General features: G+C 35.8%; 1 protein-coding gene and 1 pseudogene across 11 annotated transcripts in view; both read right to left on the bottom strand.

The window, feature by feature from the left end:
* DOCK7 (dedicator of cytokinesis 7) overlaps window positions 1-24,874 on the bottom strand; it is a 241,399-nt gene that overhangs the window by 32,326 nt on the left and 184,199 nt on the right. For all 11 annotated transcript variants that reach the window (XM_073234059.1, XM_073234057.1, XM_073234056.1 and 8 more), the window contains 3 exons: window positions 7,514-7,696; window positions 7,271-7,406; window positions 3,974-4,070 (listed from right to left, as the gene is read on the bottom strand). In XM_073234059.1, coding sequence (XP_073090160.1) covers window positions 3,974-4,070; window positions 7,271-7,406; window positions 7,514-7,696 — 416 coding nt within the window. The remainder of the gene's footprint in view (window positions 1-3,973; window positions 4,071-7,270; window positions 7,407-7,513; window positions 7,697-24,874) is intronic.
* LOC108408076 (heat shock 70 kDa protein 4-like) lies at window positions 59-3,328 on the bottom strand (annotated as a pseudogene).

The raw sequence follows: 24,874 nt of genomic DNA on the forward strand, positions 1-24,874 counted from the left end.
AAAGCAAACTGATGCAATAAAGTAGTTTAGTTGAATACTAATATTTATAAAAGCATTGTTTAATGAAAATAAATTTAATAATAACTCCATATGATTTATGGGTAAAGTTGGTATTTTAGTAGCAGTACATACAGAGAAACTATAAATTACATCTAAGTAGACAAAACAGCACATAAAGCAAAAGTACAGGGACATATTAAATGCTAACTTTTCAAGGTTCTTGGATGTTCAAATCTTTGATCTTTATTACTATCGCTAAAGAGAACAGTTCACAAATTTACATTTTATAAATTAAATCTAAGGAGAAAATATAAAATGGTTAGAATTAAATTGGAAAAGAAAATATATAATGTTAAAACTTAAAATTCCAGTGAGATTTTGTAAAGGAACATGTCAATAACATAATAGTTTAAACAAAAAGAATCCAGAAAACACCTCAAAAAAGGCTTCTTTAAAACACAGCAAGATAAGCAGAGAATATTCATTATACAAATGCAGAAATAAAACAATATACTAATTAGTACCTGGCTGCTTTAGAATTTCTAAAAAACAAAACACATAGAAAAATAAAGAAAGAATTTGGGTAGAGAGGAGAGAAAAGCAAACACTCCAAACTTAAGAATTTTAACATATTTATATTCTATTCAGTATCTGTTATGGTCTGAATATTTTGTCCCCTTCAAACTCAGTTACACTGATAATCTAATGCCCAAGGTAAATGGTGTTAGGAGGTGAGTGAGGTCTCTGGAAGGTGATTAGGTTATCAAAGCAGAGCCCTCTTAAATGTGGTTAGTGACTTTATAGAAGAGGCCCCTGGAAGTTTGCTTGCCCTTCCACCAACTGAGGACACAATGAGAAATTTGTAATCTGGAAAAGGGCTTCCACCAGACACCAAATCTACTGACACCACCATCTTGGACTTCCCAAGACTCCAGCATTGTGATAAATAAATTTCTGCTGTTTGTAAGTGACCCTGTTGGTGTGTAATATTTTGTTATAGCAGCCCAAAAAGACAAAGACAGTTTCTGATAATACCAAATTCTCATTTATATGGTGGCAAGCATGCTGCTTCTCTGCTGGCTTGCATAGGGCTTGTTTCCTGTGTTTTATGATTTTACTGTCTGTGAGTTATATTTCTGGAAGTTTATTTGTGAGAATCCACTAGAGTCTAGGCTGAAGATGGTTCTCAGATAGGGTGATCAATCATCCTGGCTTGCTTTAGAAAGGACTGAGAAGTTCCCCGAGACATGGGACATTTAGTGCTACAATTGTACCAGGCAAACCTGAGTGAGTTGGTCACCATATTCTCAAAGTTCTTTGGGCCAGGGCTAACTTATAAATACAAATTCTTTTTTAATATACAATAGTCTGTTTTAATATAAACAATTGCTGGAATCAATCAATGTCCATTTCAGGAAGCTTCTTGTCTGAATCTGAAGGCACAGCTGTGTCTGCACCCTGCTCCGCAGCCTGAGGGCCTGGGCTGTCTCCTTGTCCATCCACGGGTCCATTCTGCTCTGCATTTTTTTGCTCCTCTGTTGGAGGTTCCACTTTGGGTTTTGGCTTTGAAATTATAGGGCTACAGATATTTGTCAGCTCCTTAATTTTAGCTTCTATATCTCTTGCCTTGACAATTGGATCCATGGTCAGGCTCTGCTTGTTCTGCAGATTCAGCTTGTTATTCATCCACTCCATGGCCTCATTCGTGCTTTTTTCCACTTTCGTCATGTCAGCAGCATCCAAATGGTCATACTGGTCCTCCTTGTTTTTGAAAGAGCTGATTACTTTCATATACTGTTGGATTGTTTCCCTACTTCTTCAAATAATTTTGGTCTTTCTTCAGATTTCTGGAATCGCATCTTAATAGGCTGACCTAGACTTTTTAATTCAGTCAATTTATCAACATAAACTTGCTCTGGCTGGTCTTCTCCATCCTCATATAACCAATTTTCAGTTATCTTCTAGTTTCAAGGTAAAACTGTTACAATCATCTTCGCTCACAAACTTATTATATTCTCCACTAAGCTTGTCTCTCATTTCGTACACATATTCCTCTACTGCGTTCTTAGCATCATTCCTCTCCTTCTCCAGTTTATCCTGCATGATCATCTTACCCTCATTCTCAATGTACAGGTTGAGCATCTCTCGGTGTATCTGCCATAAGAGCTGATTCTCAGTTGGCAGGTCAATGGTATTGGTCTTCACTTTTGCCTTCTTGGCTTGAGGTGGTTGGTCCATCTTTTTGTCTTTTGATCCAGCTTGAGTGGTCTCCATCTCCTCGGACTCTGCCTTATTTTCTTGTGTCTGCTGCTGCTCTTCAGCATGTGGTTCCTCTTGGTCCACTTGCATCTTCTCTTCCTCCTTTGCATTCTGATCTGTTTCCATCGGCTCCTCATTTTCCTCAAACTTGTGCACTTCCACTAGAGAGGCACTGGACACACTGAAGATACCATGGACATTTACTCGGACCTTGACTTTCACTTTTGAACTGGAGCCATCAGACTGAGGAGTGACTTTCTGAACTAAAAACTGAGCTATAGCAGGGTCTGGATAGGACACAGCCTGAGGAGAGCTATAATATGCCTCAAGAGTGAAAGGTTCCTTTCTATAAAATGTGAGTACTTTAGAGAAAGGAGCAGCACGATTTTTTTTAAAAACTTCACAGTCACTTGAGCCTTCTTCAGCTGGAGAATTCCATCTCAGATTTTGGATACGGTAACACATCAGTGACTGAAAATTCTCTGACTTTGAAAGCAGGTGATAAGATTGCACACTGTAATGCACAGCCTCGAGTGACAGCTTCATCAGCACTTAACGTTGTACTAAGTTCTTTACCAAAAAATTTCCTGATCTTCTCTTTCACTGCAGGGATTCGTGTTGCACCAACTATCTCCACTGCACAAATACCTTCTTTCTTTCACTTGGCTTGTTCTAAAACACTACGAAGTGGTGGTTCCACTCTAGCTAAGAAATCATCGCACATCTCCAGAAATTTGCCTCTTTTTCAAAGTAACTTTGAAAACAATGAAAGAGTCCCTGGCATCCGCTGCCCAACTGGGATACAGTCTTTCCACCTGCAGATGAGGTAGCCCGTCCTGTTTACACCATGGGTACAGCGGACACTAGTAAGTTTGTAGTTATCAGAGCGCCATGCGGGCGATGGGCGTGGGAGGGCCGAGGGCGCCTTGGAGCGGTGCCAGGCGGCGGCGAGGGGCGGGCGCGTCGGGCGCGGGGAGCCGTTAGCGGCCGCTCGCTGCAGGGGCGCCCCGGTGGTTGTGCTCTCGCCGCCGGAGGCGGCGCGGGGGGCGAGGTGCGCCACCGCTTCCATGGGAAGGAGGCGCGGGCGTCTGGGCGAGGCTGGGCGGGGAGGCCTTCCCTCGCGCGCCCCCCTCGCTCGTCCCGGCGGCCCCAGCTGCCCGCTATAAATACAAATTCTTAAGAGAAAAATCTTGGTCCCTTTAAAGGAATTTTGCCCGAGGTCAGCTAGGCAGTGAGAAGGGTTTATTTCTAGTTCCCCTTACACTGAAGGCGCAGTCCTTGAGGATCCTGGACTTGATGCCAGTACCTTTTTAGTTATTTCTGGCAGTACGATCAGTGTACCCGGTTTGCCTCTTTACTAGAAACAGAAGACACACAGCATTTTGTCTTTAATTATATTTTAAGTTCCAAGGAGGCAAAAATTGATTTTCTAATTATTTGTAATCCTTGAAATTGTTTAGTTTAGTGTGATGTTCAAAATCTAGTTGCAGAGTGCATTTTTCCAAGGAGGATTGTTGAGGTAACATTTTGCTTTACTATTCCACTTGAAAATTCTTCTCCCAAACCTTTTTTAATCTAAAATTTAAAAATTAAATATAACTTTTATCTTCTAAGATTTTAACATCAAATATATATATAAAACGATGCTAACGTTAATCATTTTCCTCTTACATTTGAAATCCAACAAGTCCAACAGTAAGATAGGTTATCTTACTTGTCAAGCTTCTCAGTGTTTTGACGCCAGTGAGTCATATCCTTTCTCCATCTCAGATTTTCTTGACTTCCAAAGGCACTTCCAGATGGGCTTCTCTCTGTCAAATAAATTTCAAAACCATTTTTAAAAAATGTTATTTCAGTTGGAATATATATGTATATTTGCAAACAGTAAGAAATACTGCTTATTATTAAACTTTTTTTATAGTAATTTTAAATTATTAAAATTGTTAATTTTATACACAGTCATCTTATCAATTCAAGTTGAAAAACCTGACAATGGTACTTTTTATTACATATTTTATAACAATTACAGAAGAAATATATTTGCTACATGTAATATAAAAAAACAAGTACTCTTTTATTTAAAGCAAACTTCCTAACACTGATTTTATCATAATCAACCATGCTTATATGGTCCTACATGATATGCCTTATTTCCTAACACTCTCCCTCATGCTTTTACCACCACAGTTATCGTGTCTGTGTGTGTGCATGTGTGTATGTATTCTTGCACTGTATGTGCTCCTGATTTAATCTCACTATATATCCTCCTACTTAGGACCTGTGCAATGGTGGTTGTTTCTTCCTCTGACTATTCTTCCCACAAATTTTCATTAGGCAATCATTCATCACCTCTGCAGAAAGGCCTTCCCCAACTCTCCAACACTTCCTTTCCTCTTAATTTGCTTTATTTCTCTCCATAGCACTTATGACCAGAGATTATGTTTGTTTTGTCCACCATTTTATATCCAGGGCTGACAAGTGTCTGGCACATATTGAGAGCTCAGTAAGTTTTTGTTTGACAAGTAAACAAAATAAGATTTCCAAAATTAATTACTTCCTTTGGTTCACATAAGGCAGGACAAGAGGAAGACAGGGGCTTTCTCCCATGAGATTTCTGGGATGGAAGGCAGATTGAATGGTACAGGCTCTTTCAAGGGACAGGAGCAATGGAACTGTCTGAGTACCAATATAATATTGTATATGAACTATATTTCCAAAAAATACAGACCTTGAAATATGGTGTGTATGGGGAAAAAAGGATAAAATATCTCAGTTTTTTATATCGATTACATATAGAAATAATATTTTCATATGCTGGGTTAATATGTCATTGAAATTTTTAAAAGAAAAAAAAAAGAAATGATTCATACAAATCCAGCAGAAGTGGAGAAGGCATTGAGAACTGTAGGAAAATACACATTTAAATGATGGAATCAGTCATGACTTCAGGCTTTCAACTAGAAAACTAATGCTCCTTTTTGAAAACCATGAGACTAAATTGTCAGGAGGATGGAAAGAAAAATGAAATAAAAAATTCAGAGTTCAAGTACAAATTTAAGAAATACTGAGAAAATAAATATAACTTGCCATACAATAAAGAACATGTCTGGATATTTCTGCCTTCTCTTTCTTCCCTTCTCTTTACTCTTTTTTATTTTGTATTTTCTATCTTTAAGAAATTTTGTGAAAGAAAACAAAAAAGATTATATTAGGAAAGATAATAAAATATCTGATCTACTTACATTTTCATCATTAACTTTTTTTTTTCATGAAATTGTCTCTCATGTCCTTGGTTCAGAATGTCTATCTTTAGGTGATCTAGCTTAAATGTCCAAGTGTATGTAAAAATTTGTAAAGGCTTTATTTTTCTAAGAACTTTAATTCTTTTAATAAAATTGAGATGTAACTGACATATAACATGATATAGCTTCAGTTGTACATGATTCAACATATGTAAATATTATGAAATCACAATATGTCTAGTTAACATCCATCATTACACAGTTATAAATTTTTAATCTTATGATGAGAACCTTTAATTTTAAGGCCTAGCCACTTAGTAGCTTTCAAATGTACAAATACAGTATCATTAACTAAAGAAACTACATTCCAATCCCAGTACTTATGTATTTTACAAATGGAAATTTGTACCTTTTGACCATCTTTACTTATTTCACCCACCTTTTGCTCCCCACTTCTGGCAACCACTCACTGTTGTCTGCATCAGAGAGTTCAGTTTTTGTTATTGTTTTGTTTTTCAGATTCCACATACAGAACTTCAGTTTTTACACTCAAACAATATAGCTGTCCTAGGCCACAGGTTTAAAAATGTAACTAACATATTATTAAACAGTTCCACTCTTTCCAACAATAAACTTAAAAAAAGCTGAGGTTTATTTACTCACTAGGTTTTAAAGGTTTAAAGAACACTAAGTTTGAAGTCAAAACTAAGTTTTGTCACTTTATGATCTTAGGCAAATTATTTACCTTTGTGAGTTTTACTTTCTTAATCTTAAAGAAGACAACCATTCATTAGGTTTGGTAATAATTAAATGACCCTGATAAGAGTTAATTTCATACTTTTTTAGAGGGTTGTTGTGCATAAGTGAGTTATAATGAAATCCATAGGTACACTGTAAACTGTGTACAACTACAGTGAAAAAAAAGTGCTCTATTAATTTGAAAGGTAAGAACTTGTCTAATTCATTAAGTTCCAAATACATACAGAATATAAAAAGTATTTAAGTTTATTTAAATAAATAATTACAGTTAATGGCCAAAAGAAAACATTATTTTTAAGTCATTCATATTTTTAAGTGAGAAATCTATAATGAGCTGTTAGTATGTGTCATGTACACAGATGACTAACCACATCCCTGATCTTAAGAAGCTCTCAACAATCAAATTATTTGTATGTCAACTTAGAATTCATGAAATGTTTACACATTCATGGTCACTACAAAGATGATAAGATCAGCTAATAACACTACCTTTTAAATTCTCAAAAACAATCACAAGTGGATGAGAAAAAGGAAAATGGGAAGATCAAGACTTGGCCAAAGTTACATAGCTGATGGGTAGCAGACCTGGGATTAGAAACAGGCCTCAAATGCTACTATAATGTTTTCTCTCCCCAATATTTGAGTCTGATGGGCAATATCGTTGCCTTAGATATAAAGTATATTAATTCACTGTGCAAACTTGGAAACATCTAAGAGTAAAAAGTTTTACTACATAAGACTGTAGACATCAAGAGTAGACCTTAATGTAAGCTATGGACTCTGGGTGATACTGACCTGTCAGCATGGGTTCATCACTGTAACTAGTGTCCCACTCTGGTGGGGGATGCTGCTAACAGGGGAGGTTGTGCATGTGTGGGGGAAGGAGACAGATGAGAAATCTCTCTGTATCTTCAGCTCAATTTTGCTGTGAAGCCAAAACTGATCTTTAAAAATATACAGTACATGGAAATCTCAAAAATTATCACCATAAGAAGATATTGTGTACGTACCAAGCTGTCCTCGGCTTCGGCGCACCATTTCTTGCCTAGCACCTATGCTCCCAAGAATAGCTTCTTCAAGCTTTGCTCTCATGTCTTTTGATTTCTTAAAGGTCAAACTATTCATTCTTTCAAATACTTTCTTTCCCTAAAATTTTAACATTAGAAAAAAAAAAGAAGAGGCTTTGAGGAAATTTTCTTCTTCCTTTTCTACATTATGCCTCCTGTCTTAGCAATGGCATGATCATCACTTACTTTGTACTCAAAGCAAGATACACAGAGATAAAGCAAATCTAATAGCCGGTTCAGCTGCAGGACTGAGAGATCTGTAAACCACTTTTGTAGAACTGTCTCATCTGCATTCTTGAGAACCCAAAGTAGACAGATGAGAAGGCTCCGACTTGATTCTGCTGAAAAGGTGGTATGCTGCCTGCCACTCTGAAAATAAAGAGCAGTAAATGAGACTGGTTGATCAATGACCATTTCTTTTTTGGGGTTGTCAGTTGTTTTCTTCTAAAAGCAATAAAACCAAAATTGCTTAAAAATCAAAAATTTAAAAGAATGATTTTATTTATACAATATTTGTATAGCTGTCATAAAGAACCATAAATTTAAGGTCTGAAGTTTAGTGAGCCTTTCCCAACAATAGAAGGTTGTTTTAATCTATGGTAGGTCTTCCAGTAGACAATAAATACACATTAACAGAAAATGTAAAGGGAAAAACTGAACTATCTTACTATTGAAAACTAAGACATCTACCACAGAATACCAGACATAATGAAAATAAAGGAAAAAGCAACTGACTCAGTAAATAAGAGTGATATAAGAATAGAAGTATAAGAAAATGTTTATCAAGTTTAGAGAACCACTGTTTCCTATCGAGGGCTATTGACAAAAGGGAAAGGTCTTAGACCATATGTAAGTAAAAAGCATTTTACTGAGAGTGTACAAAGTTAAGGTGCCATTCTCAATCTTCAATCTGCATTATACAAATGAAAAATAAGAATAAGAATTCATTTACAGTACCATTTGTTGTATATTTACTCTGGTCTTGTCATCATGCTAAGTTCTTTATATACATTATTTCATTTAGTTTTCCAACAATATTACCAAGCAGGTTGCTTCACCTTAACTTTGCAGATAAGAATACAGGATGACAATAATAATAATGATGATGACAAAAATAATGATGACAAAATTTGAACTCTGTTAGACACTATGCTAATCACTTTTTCTAATTTAACTCTCACAACAATTTTATGAGATGGCATTAACTATTGTTATTTCTAGTTTACAGGCAATGAAACTAAAGGCTGGAGATAAAGTAATTTGCCCTAAATCACCTAAGAAGAAGAAAAGGTAGAGTAAGGATTTTAGTCCAGGTTAATCAGACTCTGAAGCTTATATAATACTTATCTAATAGCATACTAAATAAATATAAGAAAGCAGTGGAAGATGTTCAGAGGAAAGACAAAAGGAAGTTGAAATACTTAACTGATGAGGTCTCAACTACTACCCTAATGATCTCAACTACTACCCTAATCACTCCTTTATTCTGAATGCAGCCGACTCTTACATAATGCTTATTCTGTGCCAGGCACTATACTAAATACTTTATTTACATTAACTCATGTGTCCCTTGCAACCATCCAAAGAAATAATATTACTACTCACCCCATCTTACAGACAAGAAAACAGAGATACCAAGAAGTATCTGGCTCTGGGACTTAAATGCAGGAAATGTGGCTCCGGAGATCAAGCTTTTCTCCACTATGTTTACTGCCTCTCATGGATGTAAGTATATGTAAATGAATTCACCTACATAAACTCAATCACTATGCTATACTGCCTCTGACTTGGGCACAAAAGTTTTGACTCCCACCTCCAAATTACAATCTGATAAAGAAAGTGATCCTTTTGTTATAGAAAGCAGAAAGCAGGCACTTTCTGTAGCTAAATTTTCAGGTATGCATAAATATATTGGCTGAATTCTCAGTGACTGATGTTTAAGAAATAAAACTTAAAAATTACTCTAAATTTAGCAAAAATTTACACTAACATTTCTTGTACCCCCATATAAATTGCCATAACACTGTGACACATCTTGATGCAAGTCAGACAAACATGAAAAAGACCCAGTAATGGAAAGATGTCAGTTTTTCCTCCAATTGTCCTACAGGATCGATGTAATTCCAATCAAAACCTCAGAAAGGATTTTTCCTTGAAGTTGAAAAATTAACTTTAAAATGTAATGGGGAAAAGCAAAGGATCAAGAATAGCCAACACACTCTTGAAGAAGAAACAGGTTGGATGGGGGACAAATTTGCTCTACCGGATATTAACATTTACTGAAAAGTTAGAATAGTTAAGACAGTGTAATATGGATATGGATGGACAAATAGTCCAATGAATCAGAAAAGGAAGCACACAGACACAAAAGATCCTATGCATATATGAAACTCTGATATATTACATAGGGCTGCCACTATGGATCAGTAGTGCAAGGATGGACTGTTCATGAATGGTGTTGAGATAACTGATTCCCCTAGAGACATAAATAAATAAAAGTAGATTATTATCTTGTACCATTGTACAAAAATGAATTTCAGAAAAAAAAGAGTTTAATGATAAAATAAAGAAATAGAATATATTTGTGATCTTGGGTGTGAGACAGAATATCTTAAATATGGCATAAAAAGCATAAACCATAAACCACAAAACAGATGGTCACATTTGCCTCCATTAAAACTGAGAATAAATAGACAATAAATCCAAATAAATAGACAAATAACTTGGAAATGCACAATACAGACTTGTAGAAATTTGTTCTATATAAAACCAATCTCAGATTAATATCCAGAACAGTCTTTCTCAACCAAGGAGCAAATTAACCTCTACAAAAAATTATCACAAGCCCGTTTTCCCCACTTTCCCAATGCATTAAAAAAATAAAAAGATAAAAAAAGCTAACTCTGATGTTTGTTGTTACCAATTGAGTCTCTGAAGGAAGAAACTACAACCCCAGGACTTATACCTACAAACAATATTGCAAATCCAATTCCAGTATACAAAGAACCAGGCGCACAAGGGAGCAATACATCATGAGTGAGAACTGACAACAGACAACAGAAACAGGTACGCAAAGACTTGAGATACTGAAATTATCAGAAACTTAAAATAGCCACACTTTGTATATACCTCTGACCAAAAAATAAGATTAAAAATTTTGATAACAAATTTGAAAGCATAAAGAGAAATGTTTTTTTGGGGAAAAAAGAATATAATTTAGAAACTGAAAAAAATTTACACAATAACCAAATTAAGAACTCAATCTATATTGGTGTAATATAATCAGGTACAGTTGAGAAGAAAATTAGTAAACTAGAAGACATATCAAAGGAAACAATACAGCATGAAGCACAGGTTAACAAAAATACAGAAGAAGAGTAGAGACATAAAGGACGCAATAAAAAGGACTAACATATGTCTAACTAGAATATGAAAAGAGAAGAGAGAGAATAGAGAAGAGGACATTTTGGGGCAGATAACAGCTGAGAATTCCACAGAACTGAAGAAAGATGCTAACCCACAGGATTAAGTATAAAAAAATACCAAGGAACAGAAAAAAAAGACAAATTATCTTCAAAGAAGAAACAGTTCAACATAGCTGACTTATAAAAAGCAGTAATGAGGAGAGGCGGAGCCAAGATGGAGGCGTGAGTAGAGCAGTGGAAATCTCCTCCCAAAACCACATATATTTTCGAAAATACAACAAAGACAACTCTTCCTAAAAGAGAGACCAGAAGACACAGGACAATAGCCAGACTACATCCACACCTGTGAGAACCCAGTGCCTCACGAAGGGGGTAAGATACAAGCTGTGGCCCAGCGGTACCCGAGTGCCCCTCTCCCCAGCTCCCGGCAGGAGGAGAGGAGTTGGAGCAGGGAGGGAGAGGGAGCCCAGGACTGCTAAACACCCAGCCCTAGCCATTTGCACCAGAGCGCAGACACAGTGTGTGCGTGGGGTGCTGAAAACTAAGGAAACAGGACAGTAAGACCTGTGAGCGGTTCCCCTCAGCCAGCACCCCAGGGACAAAGAAAAGTGAGTAATTTTTGGAAGTCTTAAAGGGACACGGACCCCACTGCCGGATGGAAGCATCCCAGGACATTTAGCCCAGCAGCAGAGAATCCTGGGGAACTCTGGGCACCCTAAACCCCTGGATAGCAGGGCAGCTCAGAGGCCCCTCATGAAGAGAAACAGCCTCCTGCCTGTTTCCCCTCGCTGCCATATCGGAGCAGCAGTATGAGGCAGGCCACACCCACAACGACAGTGGAGATAAACTCCATAGCGGCTGGGCAAGAATCAGAAGCCTCGTCTGCGCACAGCTGCCCAGCACAAGCTGCTAGAGATCGCGGTTCTTCCAGGAGAGGAAGGCCACAAACCAACAAGAAGGGACGCTCTCCCAGCCGTCATTCGTGCCAGCTCTGCAAACTATCTCTGTCACGATGAAAAGGCAGAATTTGAGGTAGACAAAGATTACAGAGACATCTGAAAAGGAGACAGACCTAATCAGACTTCCTGAAAAAGAATTCAAAATAAAAAATCATAAACATGCTGATGGAGATGCAGAGAAATATACAAGAGCTAAGGGATGATGTCTGGAGGGAGATTACAGAGGTGAAACAAACTCTGGAAGGATTTATAAGCAGAATGGATAAGATGCAAGAGGCCATTGATGGAATATAAACCAGAGAACAGGAATGCATAGAAGCTGACACAGAGAGAGATAAAAGGATCTCCAGGAATGAAACAATATTAAGAGAACTGTGTGACCAATCCAAAAGGAACAGTATCTGCATTATAGGGGTACCAGAAGAAGAAGAGAGAGAAAAAAGGATAGAAAGTGTCTTTGAAGAAATAATTGTTGAAAAATTCCCCAAACTGGGGGTGGAAATAATCGATCAGATGATGGAAATACACATAACACCCAACAGAAAGGACCCAAGGAGGACAACACCAAGACACATAATAATCAAAATGGCAAAGATCAAGGATAAGGACGGAGATTTAAAGGCAGCTAGAGAGAGGAAAAAGGTCACCTATAAAGGAAAACCCACTAGGCTATCATCATACTTCTCAAAAAAAAACCTTACAGGCCAGAAGAGAATAACATGATATATTTAATGAAATGAAACAGAAGGGCCTTAAACCAAGGATACTGTATCCAGCACGATTATCATTTAAATGTGAAGGAGGGATTAAACAATTCCCAGACAAGCAAAAGTTGAGGGAATTTGCCTCCCACAAACCACCTCTACAGGGTATTCTAGAGGGACTATTCTAGACGGGAGGACTCCTAAGACTAAACAGATGTCACCAGAGAAAATATAATCACAGCAAAGAAAGCAGACCAACCAAATACTAACAAAAGGCAAAAATAAAAACAACAACCCACAAAAAGCAGTTAAAAGAAACACGAAAAAACACAGAATAAAACAACCAACATATAAAGAATGGAGGAGGAGGAATAAGAAGGGAGAGAAGAAAAGAATCTCCAGACAGTGTATATAACAGCTCAAAAAGCGAGCTAAGTTAGGTAGTAAGATACTAAAGCTAACCTTGAACCTTTGGTGACCACAAATCTAAAGCCTGCAATGGCAATAAGTACATATCTTTCAATAGTCACCCTAAATGTAAATGGACTGAATGCACCAATCAAGACACAGAGTAATAGAATGGATAATAAAGCAAGACCCATCTATATGCTGCTTACAAGAAACTCACCTCAAACCCAAAGACATGCACAGACTAAAAGTCAAGGGATGGAAAAACATATTTCATGCAAACAACAGAGAGAAGAAAGCAGGGATTGCAGTACTAGTATCAGAAAAAATAGATTTCAAAACAAATAAAGTAACAAGAGATAAAGAAGGACATTACATAATGATAAAGGGCTCAGTCCAACAAGAGGATATAACCACTATAAATATATATGTACCCAACACAGGGGCACCAGCATATGTGAAACAAATACTACCAGAACTAAAGGAGGAAATAGACTGCAATGCATTCATTTTAGGAGACTTCAACACGTCACTCACCCCAAAGGATAGATCCACTGGACAGAAAATAAGTAAGGACACGGAGGCACTGAACAACACACTAGAACAGATGGACCTAATAGACATCTATAGAAATCTACATCCAAAAGCAACAGGATACACATTCTTCTCAAGTGCACATGGAACATTCTCCAGAATAGACCACATACTAGGTCACAAAAAGAGCCTCAGTAAATTCCAAAAGATTGAAATTCTACCAACCAACTTTTCAGACCACAAAGGTATAAAACTAGAAATAAATTGTACAAAGAAAGCAAAAAGGCTCACAAACACATGGAGGCTTAACAACATGCTCCTAAATAATCAATGGATCAATGAACAAATTAAAATAGAGATCAAGGAATATATGGACACAAATGACAACAAAAACACAAAGCCCCAACTTCTGTGGGACGCAGTGAAAGCAGTCTTAAGAGGAAAGTATATAGCAATACAGGCACACTTGAAGAAGGAAGAACAATCCCAAATAAATAGTCTAACATCACAAATATCAAAACTGGAAAAAGAAGAACAAATGAGGCCTAAAGTCAGCAGAAGGAGGGACATAATAAAGATCAGAGAAGAAATAAACAAAATTGAGACAATAAAACAATAGAAAAAAATCAATGAAACAAAGAGCTGGTTCTTTGAGAAAATAAACAAAATAGATAAGCCTCTAGCCAAACTTACTAAGAGAAAAAGAGAATCAACACACATCAACAGAATGAGAAACAGGAATGGAAGAATCACGACAGACTCCACAGAAATACAAAGAATTTTTAAAGACTACTATGAAAACCTATATGCTAACAAGCTGGAAAAACTAGAAGAAATGGACAACTTACTAGAAAAATACAACCTTCCAAGAATTACCAAGGAAGAAACACAAAAGTTAAACAAACCAATTACGAGCAAAGAAATTGAAGCAGTAATCAAAAAACGACCCAAGAACAGAACCCCCGGGCCAGACGGATTTACCTTGGAATTTTATCAGCCATACAGAGAAAACATAATACCCATTCTCCTTAAAGTTTTCCAAAAAATAGAAGAGGAGGGAATACTCCAAAACTCATTCTATGAAGCCAACATCACTGTAATACCAAAACCTGGCAAAGACCCCACCGAAAAAGAAAATTACAGACCAATATCCCTGATGAATGTAGATGCAAAAATACTCAATAAAATATTAGCAAACAGAATTCAAAAATATATCAAAAGGATCATACACCATGACCAAGTGGGATTCATCCCAGGGATGCAAAGATGGTACAACATTCGAAAATCCATCAATATCATCCACCACACAAACAAAAAGAAGGATAAAAACCACATGATCATCTCCATAGATGCTGAAAAAACATTTGACAAAATTCAACATCCATTCATGATAAAAACTCTCAGCAAAATGGGTGTAAAGGGCAAGTACCTCAACATAATAAAGGCCATATATGATAAACCCACAGCTAACATCATACTGAACAGCGAGAAGCTGAAAGCTTTTCCTCTGAGATTGGGAACAAGACAGGGATGCCCACTCTCCCCACTGTTATTCAACATAGTACTGGAGGTCCTAGCCATGGCAATCAGACAAAACAAAGAAATACAAGGAATCCAGGTTGGTAAAGAAGAAGTTAAACTGTCACTATTTGCAGATGACATGATATTGTACATAAAAAACCCTAAAGACTCCACTCCAAAACTACTAGAACTGATATCGGAATACAGCAAAGTTGCAGGATACAAAATTAACACACAGAAATCTGTGGCTTTCCTATACACTAACAATGAACTAACAGAAAGAGAAATCAGGAAAACAATTCCATTCACCACTGCATCAAAAAGAATAAAATACCTAGGAATAAACCTAACCAAGGAAGTGAAAGACCTATACCCTGAAAACTACAAGACACTCTTAAGAGAAATTAAAGAGGACACTAACAAATGGAAACTCATCCCATGCTCTTGGCTAGGAAGAATTAATATCGTCAAAATGGCCATCCTGCCCAAAGAATATACAGATTTGATGCAATCCCTATCAAATTACCAACAACATTCTTCAATGAACTGGAAGAAATAGTTCAAAAATTCATATGGAAACATCAGAGACCCTGAATAGCCAAAGCAATCCTGGGAAAGAAGAATAAAGTGGTGGGGGATCTCACTCCCCAACTTCAAGCTCTACTACAAATTGGTACTGGCACAAGAACAGAGCCACAGACCAGTGGAACAGACTAGAGACTCCAGACATTAACCCAAACATATATGGTCAATTAATATTCGATAAAGGAGCCATGGACATACAATGGGGAAATGACAGTCTCTTCAACAGATGGTGCTGGCAAAACTGGACAGCTACATGTAAGAGAATGAAACTGGACCAATGTCTAACCCCATACACAAAAGTAAATTCAAAATGAATCAAAGACTTGAATGTAAGTCATGAAACCATAAAACTCTTAGAAAAAAACGTAGGCAAAAATCTCTTGGACATAAACATTAGTGACTTCTTCATGAACATATCTCTCCAGACAAGGAAAAGAAGAGCAAAAATGAACAAGTAGGACTATATAAAGCTGAAAAGCTTCTGTACAGCAAAAGACACCATCAATAGAAAAAGGTACCCTACAGTATGGGAAAATATATTTGTAAATGACAGATCCGATAAAGGGTTGACATCCAAAATATATAAAGAGCTGACACACCTCAACAAACAAAAAGCAAATAATCCAAGTAAAAAATGGGTACAGGAACTGAATAGACAGTTCTCCAAAGAAGAAATTCAGATGGCCAACAGACACATGAAAAGATGCTCCACATCACTAGTTATCAGAGAAATGCAAATTAAAACCACAATGAGATATCACCTCACACCAGTATGGATGGCTACCATCCAAAAGACAAATGACAACAAATGTTGGCGAGGTTGTGGAGAAAGGGGAACCCTCCTACACTGCTGGTGGGAATGTAAATTAGTTCAACCATTGTGGAATGCAGTATGAAGGTTCCTCAAAATGCTCAAAATAGACTTACCATTTGACCCAGGAATTCCACTTCTAGGAATCTACCCTAAGAATGCAGCACTCCAGTTTGAAAAAGACAGATGCACCCCTATGTTTATTGCAGCACTGTTTACAATAGCCAAGAAATGGAAGCAACCTAACTGTCCACTAGTAGATGAATGGATAAAGAAGAGGTGGTACATGTACACAATGGAATATTATTCAGCCATAAGAAGAAAACAAATCCTACCATTGGCAACAACATGGATGGAGCTAGAGGGTATTATGTTCAGTGAAATAAGCCAAGCAGAGAAAGACAAATACCAAATGATTTCACTCGTCTGTGGAGTATAAGAACAAAGGAAAAACTGAAGGAACAAAACAGCAGCAGAATTACAGAACCCAAGAATGGACTAACAGTTACCAAAAGGAAAGAGACTGGGGAAAATGGGAGGGTAGGGAGGGATAAGTGCAGGGAAGATGAAAGGGGGTATTATGATTAGCATGTATAATAGGGCGGGTGGGGGAAAGGGGAGGGCTGTGCAACACAGAGAAGACAAGTAGTGATTCTACAACATTTTGCTATGCTGATGGACAGTAACTGTAATGGGGTTTGTCGGGGGTACTTGGCTTAGGGGAGAGCCTAGTAAACATAATATTCTTCATGTAATTGTAGATTAATGATAACAAAAAAAGGGGGGGGATTACTCCCTGATAGGATAAAATTAACTGCAAATCAACGATTAATGCATGCTTTACATATCCTTAATTTTGATCTTTTAAAGGGTATCGGATGATCAGCTATGGAAGTACATTTTTCTGATAATATTTCTTTCTCTTAAAAAAAAAAAAGCAATTCCTGTGTGGTGGTCTCCAAAAGGTTCTTCACAATGGTATAAAGGTCATATCAAAGTGTGGGCAAAGGGTTTGTTTACATTTATACAAAGGATCAAAGCCTAATTTGGCTACCCAGAAAATGAATTAAGATATGATACGAAGAAGAACTTCCAACATCAACATCCTCTGAAAGAGTCATTCCAGAAGATGATCATCAAAAAACTTCAACAAAGATCCTGGTGCTGTTGCAGTTGTAGCTGCATTCATCCCATTGGTTCCTGGACTTGCCATTGGAATGAAGAAGGAGATATCTAAGCTGGCCTGTGCATACAGTAAAACAACAAACTTGACTGGATCTATATTGTCAGAACTCAACCAAGAATTTGGAGAAGTGCAAGTTGCAGTGCTCCAAAATCGTGCGACTACGGACTATCTACTGTTAAAAGAACATATGGGATGTAAACAGTACCCAGGAATGTATTGTTTCAATTTGTCTGATTTTTCTCAAACTATTCAAATTCAGTTAGACAATATCCATCATATTATTGATAAGTTTTCACAAATGCCTCGGGTACCTAACTGGTTTTCTTGGTTTCACTGGATATGGCTGGTAATTGTAGGTCTGCTTTTGTTATGTAGCTGTATTCCTATTCTGTTAATGTGTGTACGTAACTTAATTAGTAGTTTGTTAAAACCTATACATGCTTATGTTACTCTACAAGAAGATATGTCAAAGAAATAATCAATCTTCCCATGTTTTCTTCCATCTGCTACTTCTATAGCTTTTCTTCTTCCTTCCTAATTACAGCCCTTTAGTAGAATCCGTGCCTCATATTGAAAATTACTGAGTATCATAATTCTTCCAAGCGGTAAAGATACCTCAAGACAAATGCTGGGCATAGAAGCCACAGGGCATAAATATGCAAAGAAGTAAAAAGCTAACCTTTTCAAAGAATATTGCTTCTCTCTCACTTACCAACTTTACATTGCCCTGTATGCCCCCAGAAGATGGCTGGTTAGCCAGAGATGGGTAAGATTCCTCAAGGGAGGAACAACCTAAGACAGGCACAGTCGCAGGGAGGCCATCAGGTGAGAAATTGGGGATCAACAGAGGTGAAGCTTAGAACCTCACCCCCCCCTGTTTTGAGAGAAATCTTCTGCATCTGAGGATGTTTTGTTGCCCTTGTCTAGCTTGGATTAATACTTAGTCTATAGGCACAGACCTGATCATCTACACTTGCCCTCTTACAGCACTAAACTATGTTTTCTATCTTTATCTTGCATCTACCTACCACTTCAGCATTTTATTTAAAAAAAAAAAATAAGGGAGAAATGTGGAATTCCTATATAAATCAAGTATAAAAATAAAATGAATAATCATATCTGACTTGATTGTTTATAGTTCATGATGCATGATCAAAACCGAAAGTTTCTGTGATATGACTGCCCTTGCACTGTTCACCATGTAAGAACTTATTCACCATGTAAGAACTTGTTCACCATGTAAGAACTAGTTCATTATGCTTCAGAAGATTGGAGACTGTTGAGAGTTAGGCTCGGGGTTGATTAATGATTGTGCATTGAGTCCCCTATACAGAATTTTATTGTTGTTAACTACCATTTGATCAATAAATATAAGAGATGCCCTCTCAAAAAAAAAAAAGTAGTAATGAAAATGAGAAGACAGTAGGAACAATATCCTTAGTGTGCTGAAAGAAAACAGGAAATTCAGATGCTATTTCTTAAAAAAGAAAAAAAAACCCCTAAGAATTAAGGTCAAAGAAAAACATTTTCCAAAGAAACACCGAGTTCATCACCATAGTATAGAAAATTCTGAAAGATGTATTTCACACAGAAAAAAAATATATCTTATGGAGAGTCACAAATTTGGGAAAGAATTAAGAACAAATAACGTGATAAACACATGGGCAAATCTAAATGGCAACTTTTCTATATAGCCATAAAAATAATGTCTTGTGAGGTTTAATGACATATAAAACTAAAAATGCATGAAAATAGCATTTAAGTAGGGAGAAAGGTAAATAAAGTCAACCTTTTCTAAAATCCTTCAATTAACCAATGTGAAAGTAAAGGTAATGATTAATATTAGACTGGACTTAAGAATATTGTGTTTTGTAATACAATCACAAAACAAAGAGAAATGAAATGTAGAATTTCCAAAATAGTAGAAAGGAAATGTGGAATGAGATAAAAACAGAATGACAAAAAACAACCAAAAGATAATAAATGAGACAGAAAGAAACACATACTGCATGGGACAAAGTGAAGTAAAGTAAAAAGTTAAGTACACTAAATATAACTATACTAAACTAAATGGATTAAAAAACTAATGAAAGACAAAGATGAACAGACCAAACTTGAAAGTATCAGACAAAATCTAACTACATGCTGTTTCAAAGACATGTAATATGTAAATTTCAAATATTTAAAACAAGAAAAAATGTTGAAAGTGAAAGGATGGAAAAATTCATGCCACATGTGTATTAGGCCATAGTACAGCCATACAAATATTATACAAACTAGATTTCATGACAAAAAAAAGTATTACAGTTGATGAAAGGTACAATAAAAAAATACATAACAATTTAAAATTAGATATTTAATAATAAGACCTCAAAGGAATAAAACAATACCTGACAAAATAACAAGGAGAAATTAGAAAAGTTCTCTGATCATGAAATTAGGCCAAAATCAGAAACAAAAGGATTATTAGAAAATTCCATATGAATGGAAACAAAAACAACTAAGACCTAAATGTAAGACATGAAACCAAAAAACTCATAGAAGAAAACATAGACAAAAATCTCCTGCACATAACCATTAGCAAGTTTTTCCTGGATACATCTCCTCGGGCAAGGAAAACAAAATAAAAAATGAACAAGTGGGACTACATCAAACTAAAAAGCGTCTGTACGGCAAAGGACACCACCAGCAGAACAAAAAGGCAACCTACAGTATGGGAGAATATATTTATAAATGATTTATCTGATATGGGTTAACATAAAAAAATATATAAAGAACTCATACACCTCAACACCAAAAAAACAAATAATCCAGTTGAAAAATGGGTGGAAGACATGAACTGACATTTTTCCAAAGAAGAAATACAGTGGCCAACAGGCCCATGAAAAGATGCTCCACATCACTAACCATCAGGGAAATGCAAATCAAAACCACAATGTGAACAGAGGCTTATAGCTGTGTGCTTGTCCCACTGGTTCTGACAGTGGAGACAGGCACTGCAGCAGGAAAGCAGGAAACAGCTCTTTCCTCCTCCCAGGCACCAGTCCCATTCCCCTGTGACCCTGACATCACTCCAGGGACTGAGCAGCTCCAGAGACTAGAGCTTCTGGGCACTACAGGGTGCCACATATGAATATGAAATGTCAAAGGAACCTGGTTCAAACAAAAATCTCACAAACATCAGAAAAAGGGCCAAATGAAACTGAACTCACCAATCTCCTAGAAAGAGAGTTTAAAATAAAAATAATGAACACGCTCATGGAGGTACAGAAAAATATTCCTAAGGCTAAATAGCTGTCACCAGGGGAAATAAAACCATAGCAAAGAAAGTAGAACAAGTAATTACTACGCAGATGCAAAATCAAATCAACTACCCCCCAAAGTCACTCAAGGGATAGACAAAGAGAACAGAATATGATACCTAATATATAAAGAATGGAGGAGGAAGAAAAAGGAGGAAAAAAAAAAGAACCTTTAGGTTGTGTTTTTAATAGCATACTAAGTGAGTGTAATGGGGACTTGAGAATGGGGGGAATCTAGTAACCACAATGTTGCTCATGAGATTGTATATTAATGATACCAAAAAAAACCCACCACAATGTGATATTACCTCACACCAGTCAGAATGGCCACTAACTAAAAGACAAGAAATAACAAGTGTTGTTGAGGATGTGGAGAAAAGGAAACCCTCCTACACTGTTGGTGGGAATTTAAGTTGGTACAGGCATTGTGGAAAGCAGTATGGAGGTTCCTTAAAAAACTTAAAGTAGAAATACTGGATGCTCTAGTAATTCCACTTACAGGAATTTATCCAATGAAAACAAAATCCCTGTTTCAAAAAGATATACACACACCCCTATGCTTATCACCACATTATTTGTAATAGCCAAATAAAGGAAGCAACCTAAGTGTTCACCAACAAATGAATAGATAAGAGATGTGGTACCATAAATATAATGGAATATTATTCAGCTGTAAAAAAGAGAAATCCTGCCATTTACAGCATGGGTAGACCTAGAGAGTATTATGCTAAATGAGCAGGCAGAGAAAGACAAATACCATATTTCACTTACTTGTAGAATATAAGAACAAAACAAAATGAACAAAAAAGATGTAGAGTCACAGACACTGAGCAATGAAGCAATGACTGGTGGTTACCATGGGAGAGGGGCTGGAGTGGGTCGCTGGGCAGGTGTAGGGGGATAAAGGAGCATAAAAAATTCTCAGTCATAATATAAGTTGGTCAAAGGAATAGTACTCAGCACAAATAATACAGTTAATGATTCTGTAACATCTTCCTATGTTAACAGACAGTAACTGCACCTAGTGGGGGTGAGGATTTCATAGTATGGTTAACTATTGAATCACTGCATTGTATACTTGAAGCCAACATAAGATTGTATATTAATGATACTTCAATAAAAAAAAGTAAGAAAAAGAACCAAATACCCCAAAGTATAAAATTAAATTATAATGAATTTAGATATATTTGAACTGAATAATGAAAGTGTTAAATATAAATTGTGGCATGTAACTAAAACAATAATAAAAGGAAATGTATATGCTTAAAACGTGTATTAAAGAAGAATAAAAATTAATGAAGTAAGCATTGATCACAAGAAGTTAGTAAAAGAAAATCAATATAAATCCAAAGAAAGACGATTGTAAATAATAAGCATTCAAAAGTGAGGATCAACATTAATCCCAAATCAGTTCTTTATAGAGATTAAAGATTTATACAAATTTCTGTTGAGATTGATTTAGGACAAAAGGTACAAAAGCCAGTCATAGAAATGAAAACATTTCCATCTACTACAGATTTTACAGACATTAAAAAGACCATAGTAGATATTTTAACAACTTTGTACTCTAAGAAATCTGAATAAATTTCTACTGAACAAAATTTACAAAAACCAATGTAAGAATAGAAAACTTGAACAGTCTTATAGTCATTAAAGAAATTAAATCAGTAATTTAAAAACTTTCAAAAAAGAAAACTACAATACAGAAGGCTTCACAGAGTAATTCTCTAAATAATCCAGAAAGAAATATTCCAATTTTAACCAAGTACTTGCAGAGTACAGAATAAAAGGGGAAACTCCCTAGCTCATTTAAATTGGCTAACTTAATTCTGACTCTAAAACCTGAAAAGAACATTATGAGAAAGAGAAATTACAGGAAATCTTACGAACATAGATAAACAAACCTTAAACAAAATATACCAAAGCAAATTAATTAATATATAATCACAAAAAAGTTGGGTTTATTTCAGGAACTCTCATATTGCAGGCACAAGTATAAACTGAGAAAAACCCTTTGGAAAACATCAGGGCATATCTGGTATAGAAGAAAATATACATACTCTATGACTCAAAAAATTTCACTACTGTAAAACACCCTAAATAAAAGTATATACATGCATACATTTATTTCATAAATGAAACCATTCATGCATCTATCAACAGAATGGGTAAATAAGTTGATTTATAGTCAGAAAATGGAACTTCATCCAGAAATTAAAGTCAGTGAATTATAGCTACATTTTAGAACATGGATGAATATTAAAGATATAATGTAAAACTTAACTATTTAGGGATGCAAACTATAAACAAAATTAAGCAATTATTTCATTAGTCAGGATAGTGGGTGGCTTTGTGGATAGCTGTGGTACAGAAGAGCATGCTAAGGATTTCTGGAAGACAGTCCATGTTCTATATTTGTCCTGTAGTGGTTATAAAAAATGTTCATTTTATAATATTTTGTAAACTTGTACATTTATGTTTCATGTACTTTTTCATGTGTAGTATATTTCATGTAAGTTAAAAAAATGAAAAGTAGGTCAATAAAATAGAAAATAGTGGTCATTTTGAGGGGATACAGGGATTGGACTGAGGAAAGACTGGGGATTCCAAGGTATTTGCAATGTTCTACTTCTGAGGTTGGATGGTGGGTACATTGCTGTTTCTTCTTTTATTTACTATACTTTAATTGTACATGTACTTTTGATATTATGCATACAAAACATATAAAGTGAAAGTGATAAAAGAAAAAAATGAGAAATTGGAATTCATCAAAATTAAAAACTCTTACTTTAAATGACACCTCAAGAAAGCAAAATGATAATCCACAGAATGGGAGAAAACATTTGTAAATCATGTATCGAATAAAGGGTATGTAACAGAATATATAACAGCTCTTTCAAACAAATAATATGATGAACAACATAATTTTAAAATGGCAAAGGATTTGAATGGACTTTTCCCTAAGTAAGAGATACAAAAAATGTGCTAACAAGCAAATGAGAAGATACTTAACATTAGTAGACATTAGGGAAATACAAATCAAAACCATAATTAAGATACACATCATATCCACTAAAGATGGCTATAATAAGAGATAATAACAAGAGTTGGTAAGTATTGGAGAAAAAGGAACTCTAATTGCTGCTGAGAATGTAAAACAGTACAGCCACTTTGAAAAGGTTTACAAGTTTCTCAAATGGTAAACACAGAGATACATGTAACCCAGTAAATACACTACCTAAGAGAAACAAAAACATGTGTGCAAGGACATGCTCACAAATCTTCAGAGCAGCATTATTCCTAATTGCCAAAAAGTGGAAAAATACATATGTTCATCAACTGCTCAGTGGATAAAAATCTGTATATAAATAAAGCAATATTATTTGGCAATTAAAAAAAAAGAAGTGATGCTACATGTTACAACATGGATGAAACTCAAAAACATCATGCGTGAAACAGGCCCACAAAAGATCAAAGTGTATATAGTTCCATGTATATGAAATGTTCAAAAGAGGCAAATCTATAGACAGAAAGTAGATCAGCTATGTGTAGGGCTGGGACAAAAGATGGAGTGACTGCTAATAGGCCTAAGGGTTCTTTTTGAAGTGACGGAAATGTTCTAAAATTCGACTGTGGCAACAGCTGCACAACTCATTAAATATATTAAAAACCATGAAATTGTATACTTAAAATGGGCAAATCATTTGACATGTGAATCATCTCAGTAAAATTTTTTTGATTTTTTGAAGTTGGTAGGAGAGCTTCCATAAACATTATTGCATTTCTCTGAAAGTCATTTCAAACTTCTGGAGCTTGATCTTAACACCTTTTGGCAGTTTGTTTCTTCTCTGCCTCCATATCCTTCCCTCTTTAAGGGGGGAAAAATGATAGAGTCAGAGTAAATTCAACTTTTTTAAACATTTAGAAGTATGAATCGTCACTGATTAAAAAAACCTGCTGAACAACTGAGCCTGTTTCTTAGGGCTGATAAAAAATAAAATGGTCTTAAAAAATAAATAGGCTTCTATGTAATAAGGCAAATTTCAAAATTCAAAATGATAGAATGCCATAAACCTTAAGGTAATTAATAATTTTTAAAACAACTGAGAAGA

Source organism: Manis javanica, chromosome 4, assembly GCF_040802235.1.
Source record: "Manis javanica isolate MJ-LG chromosome 4, MJ_LKY, whole genome shotgun sequence".
NCBI lineage: Eukaryota > Metazoa > Chordata > Mammalia > Pholidota > Manidae > Manis > Manis javanica.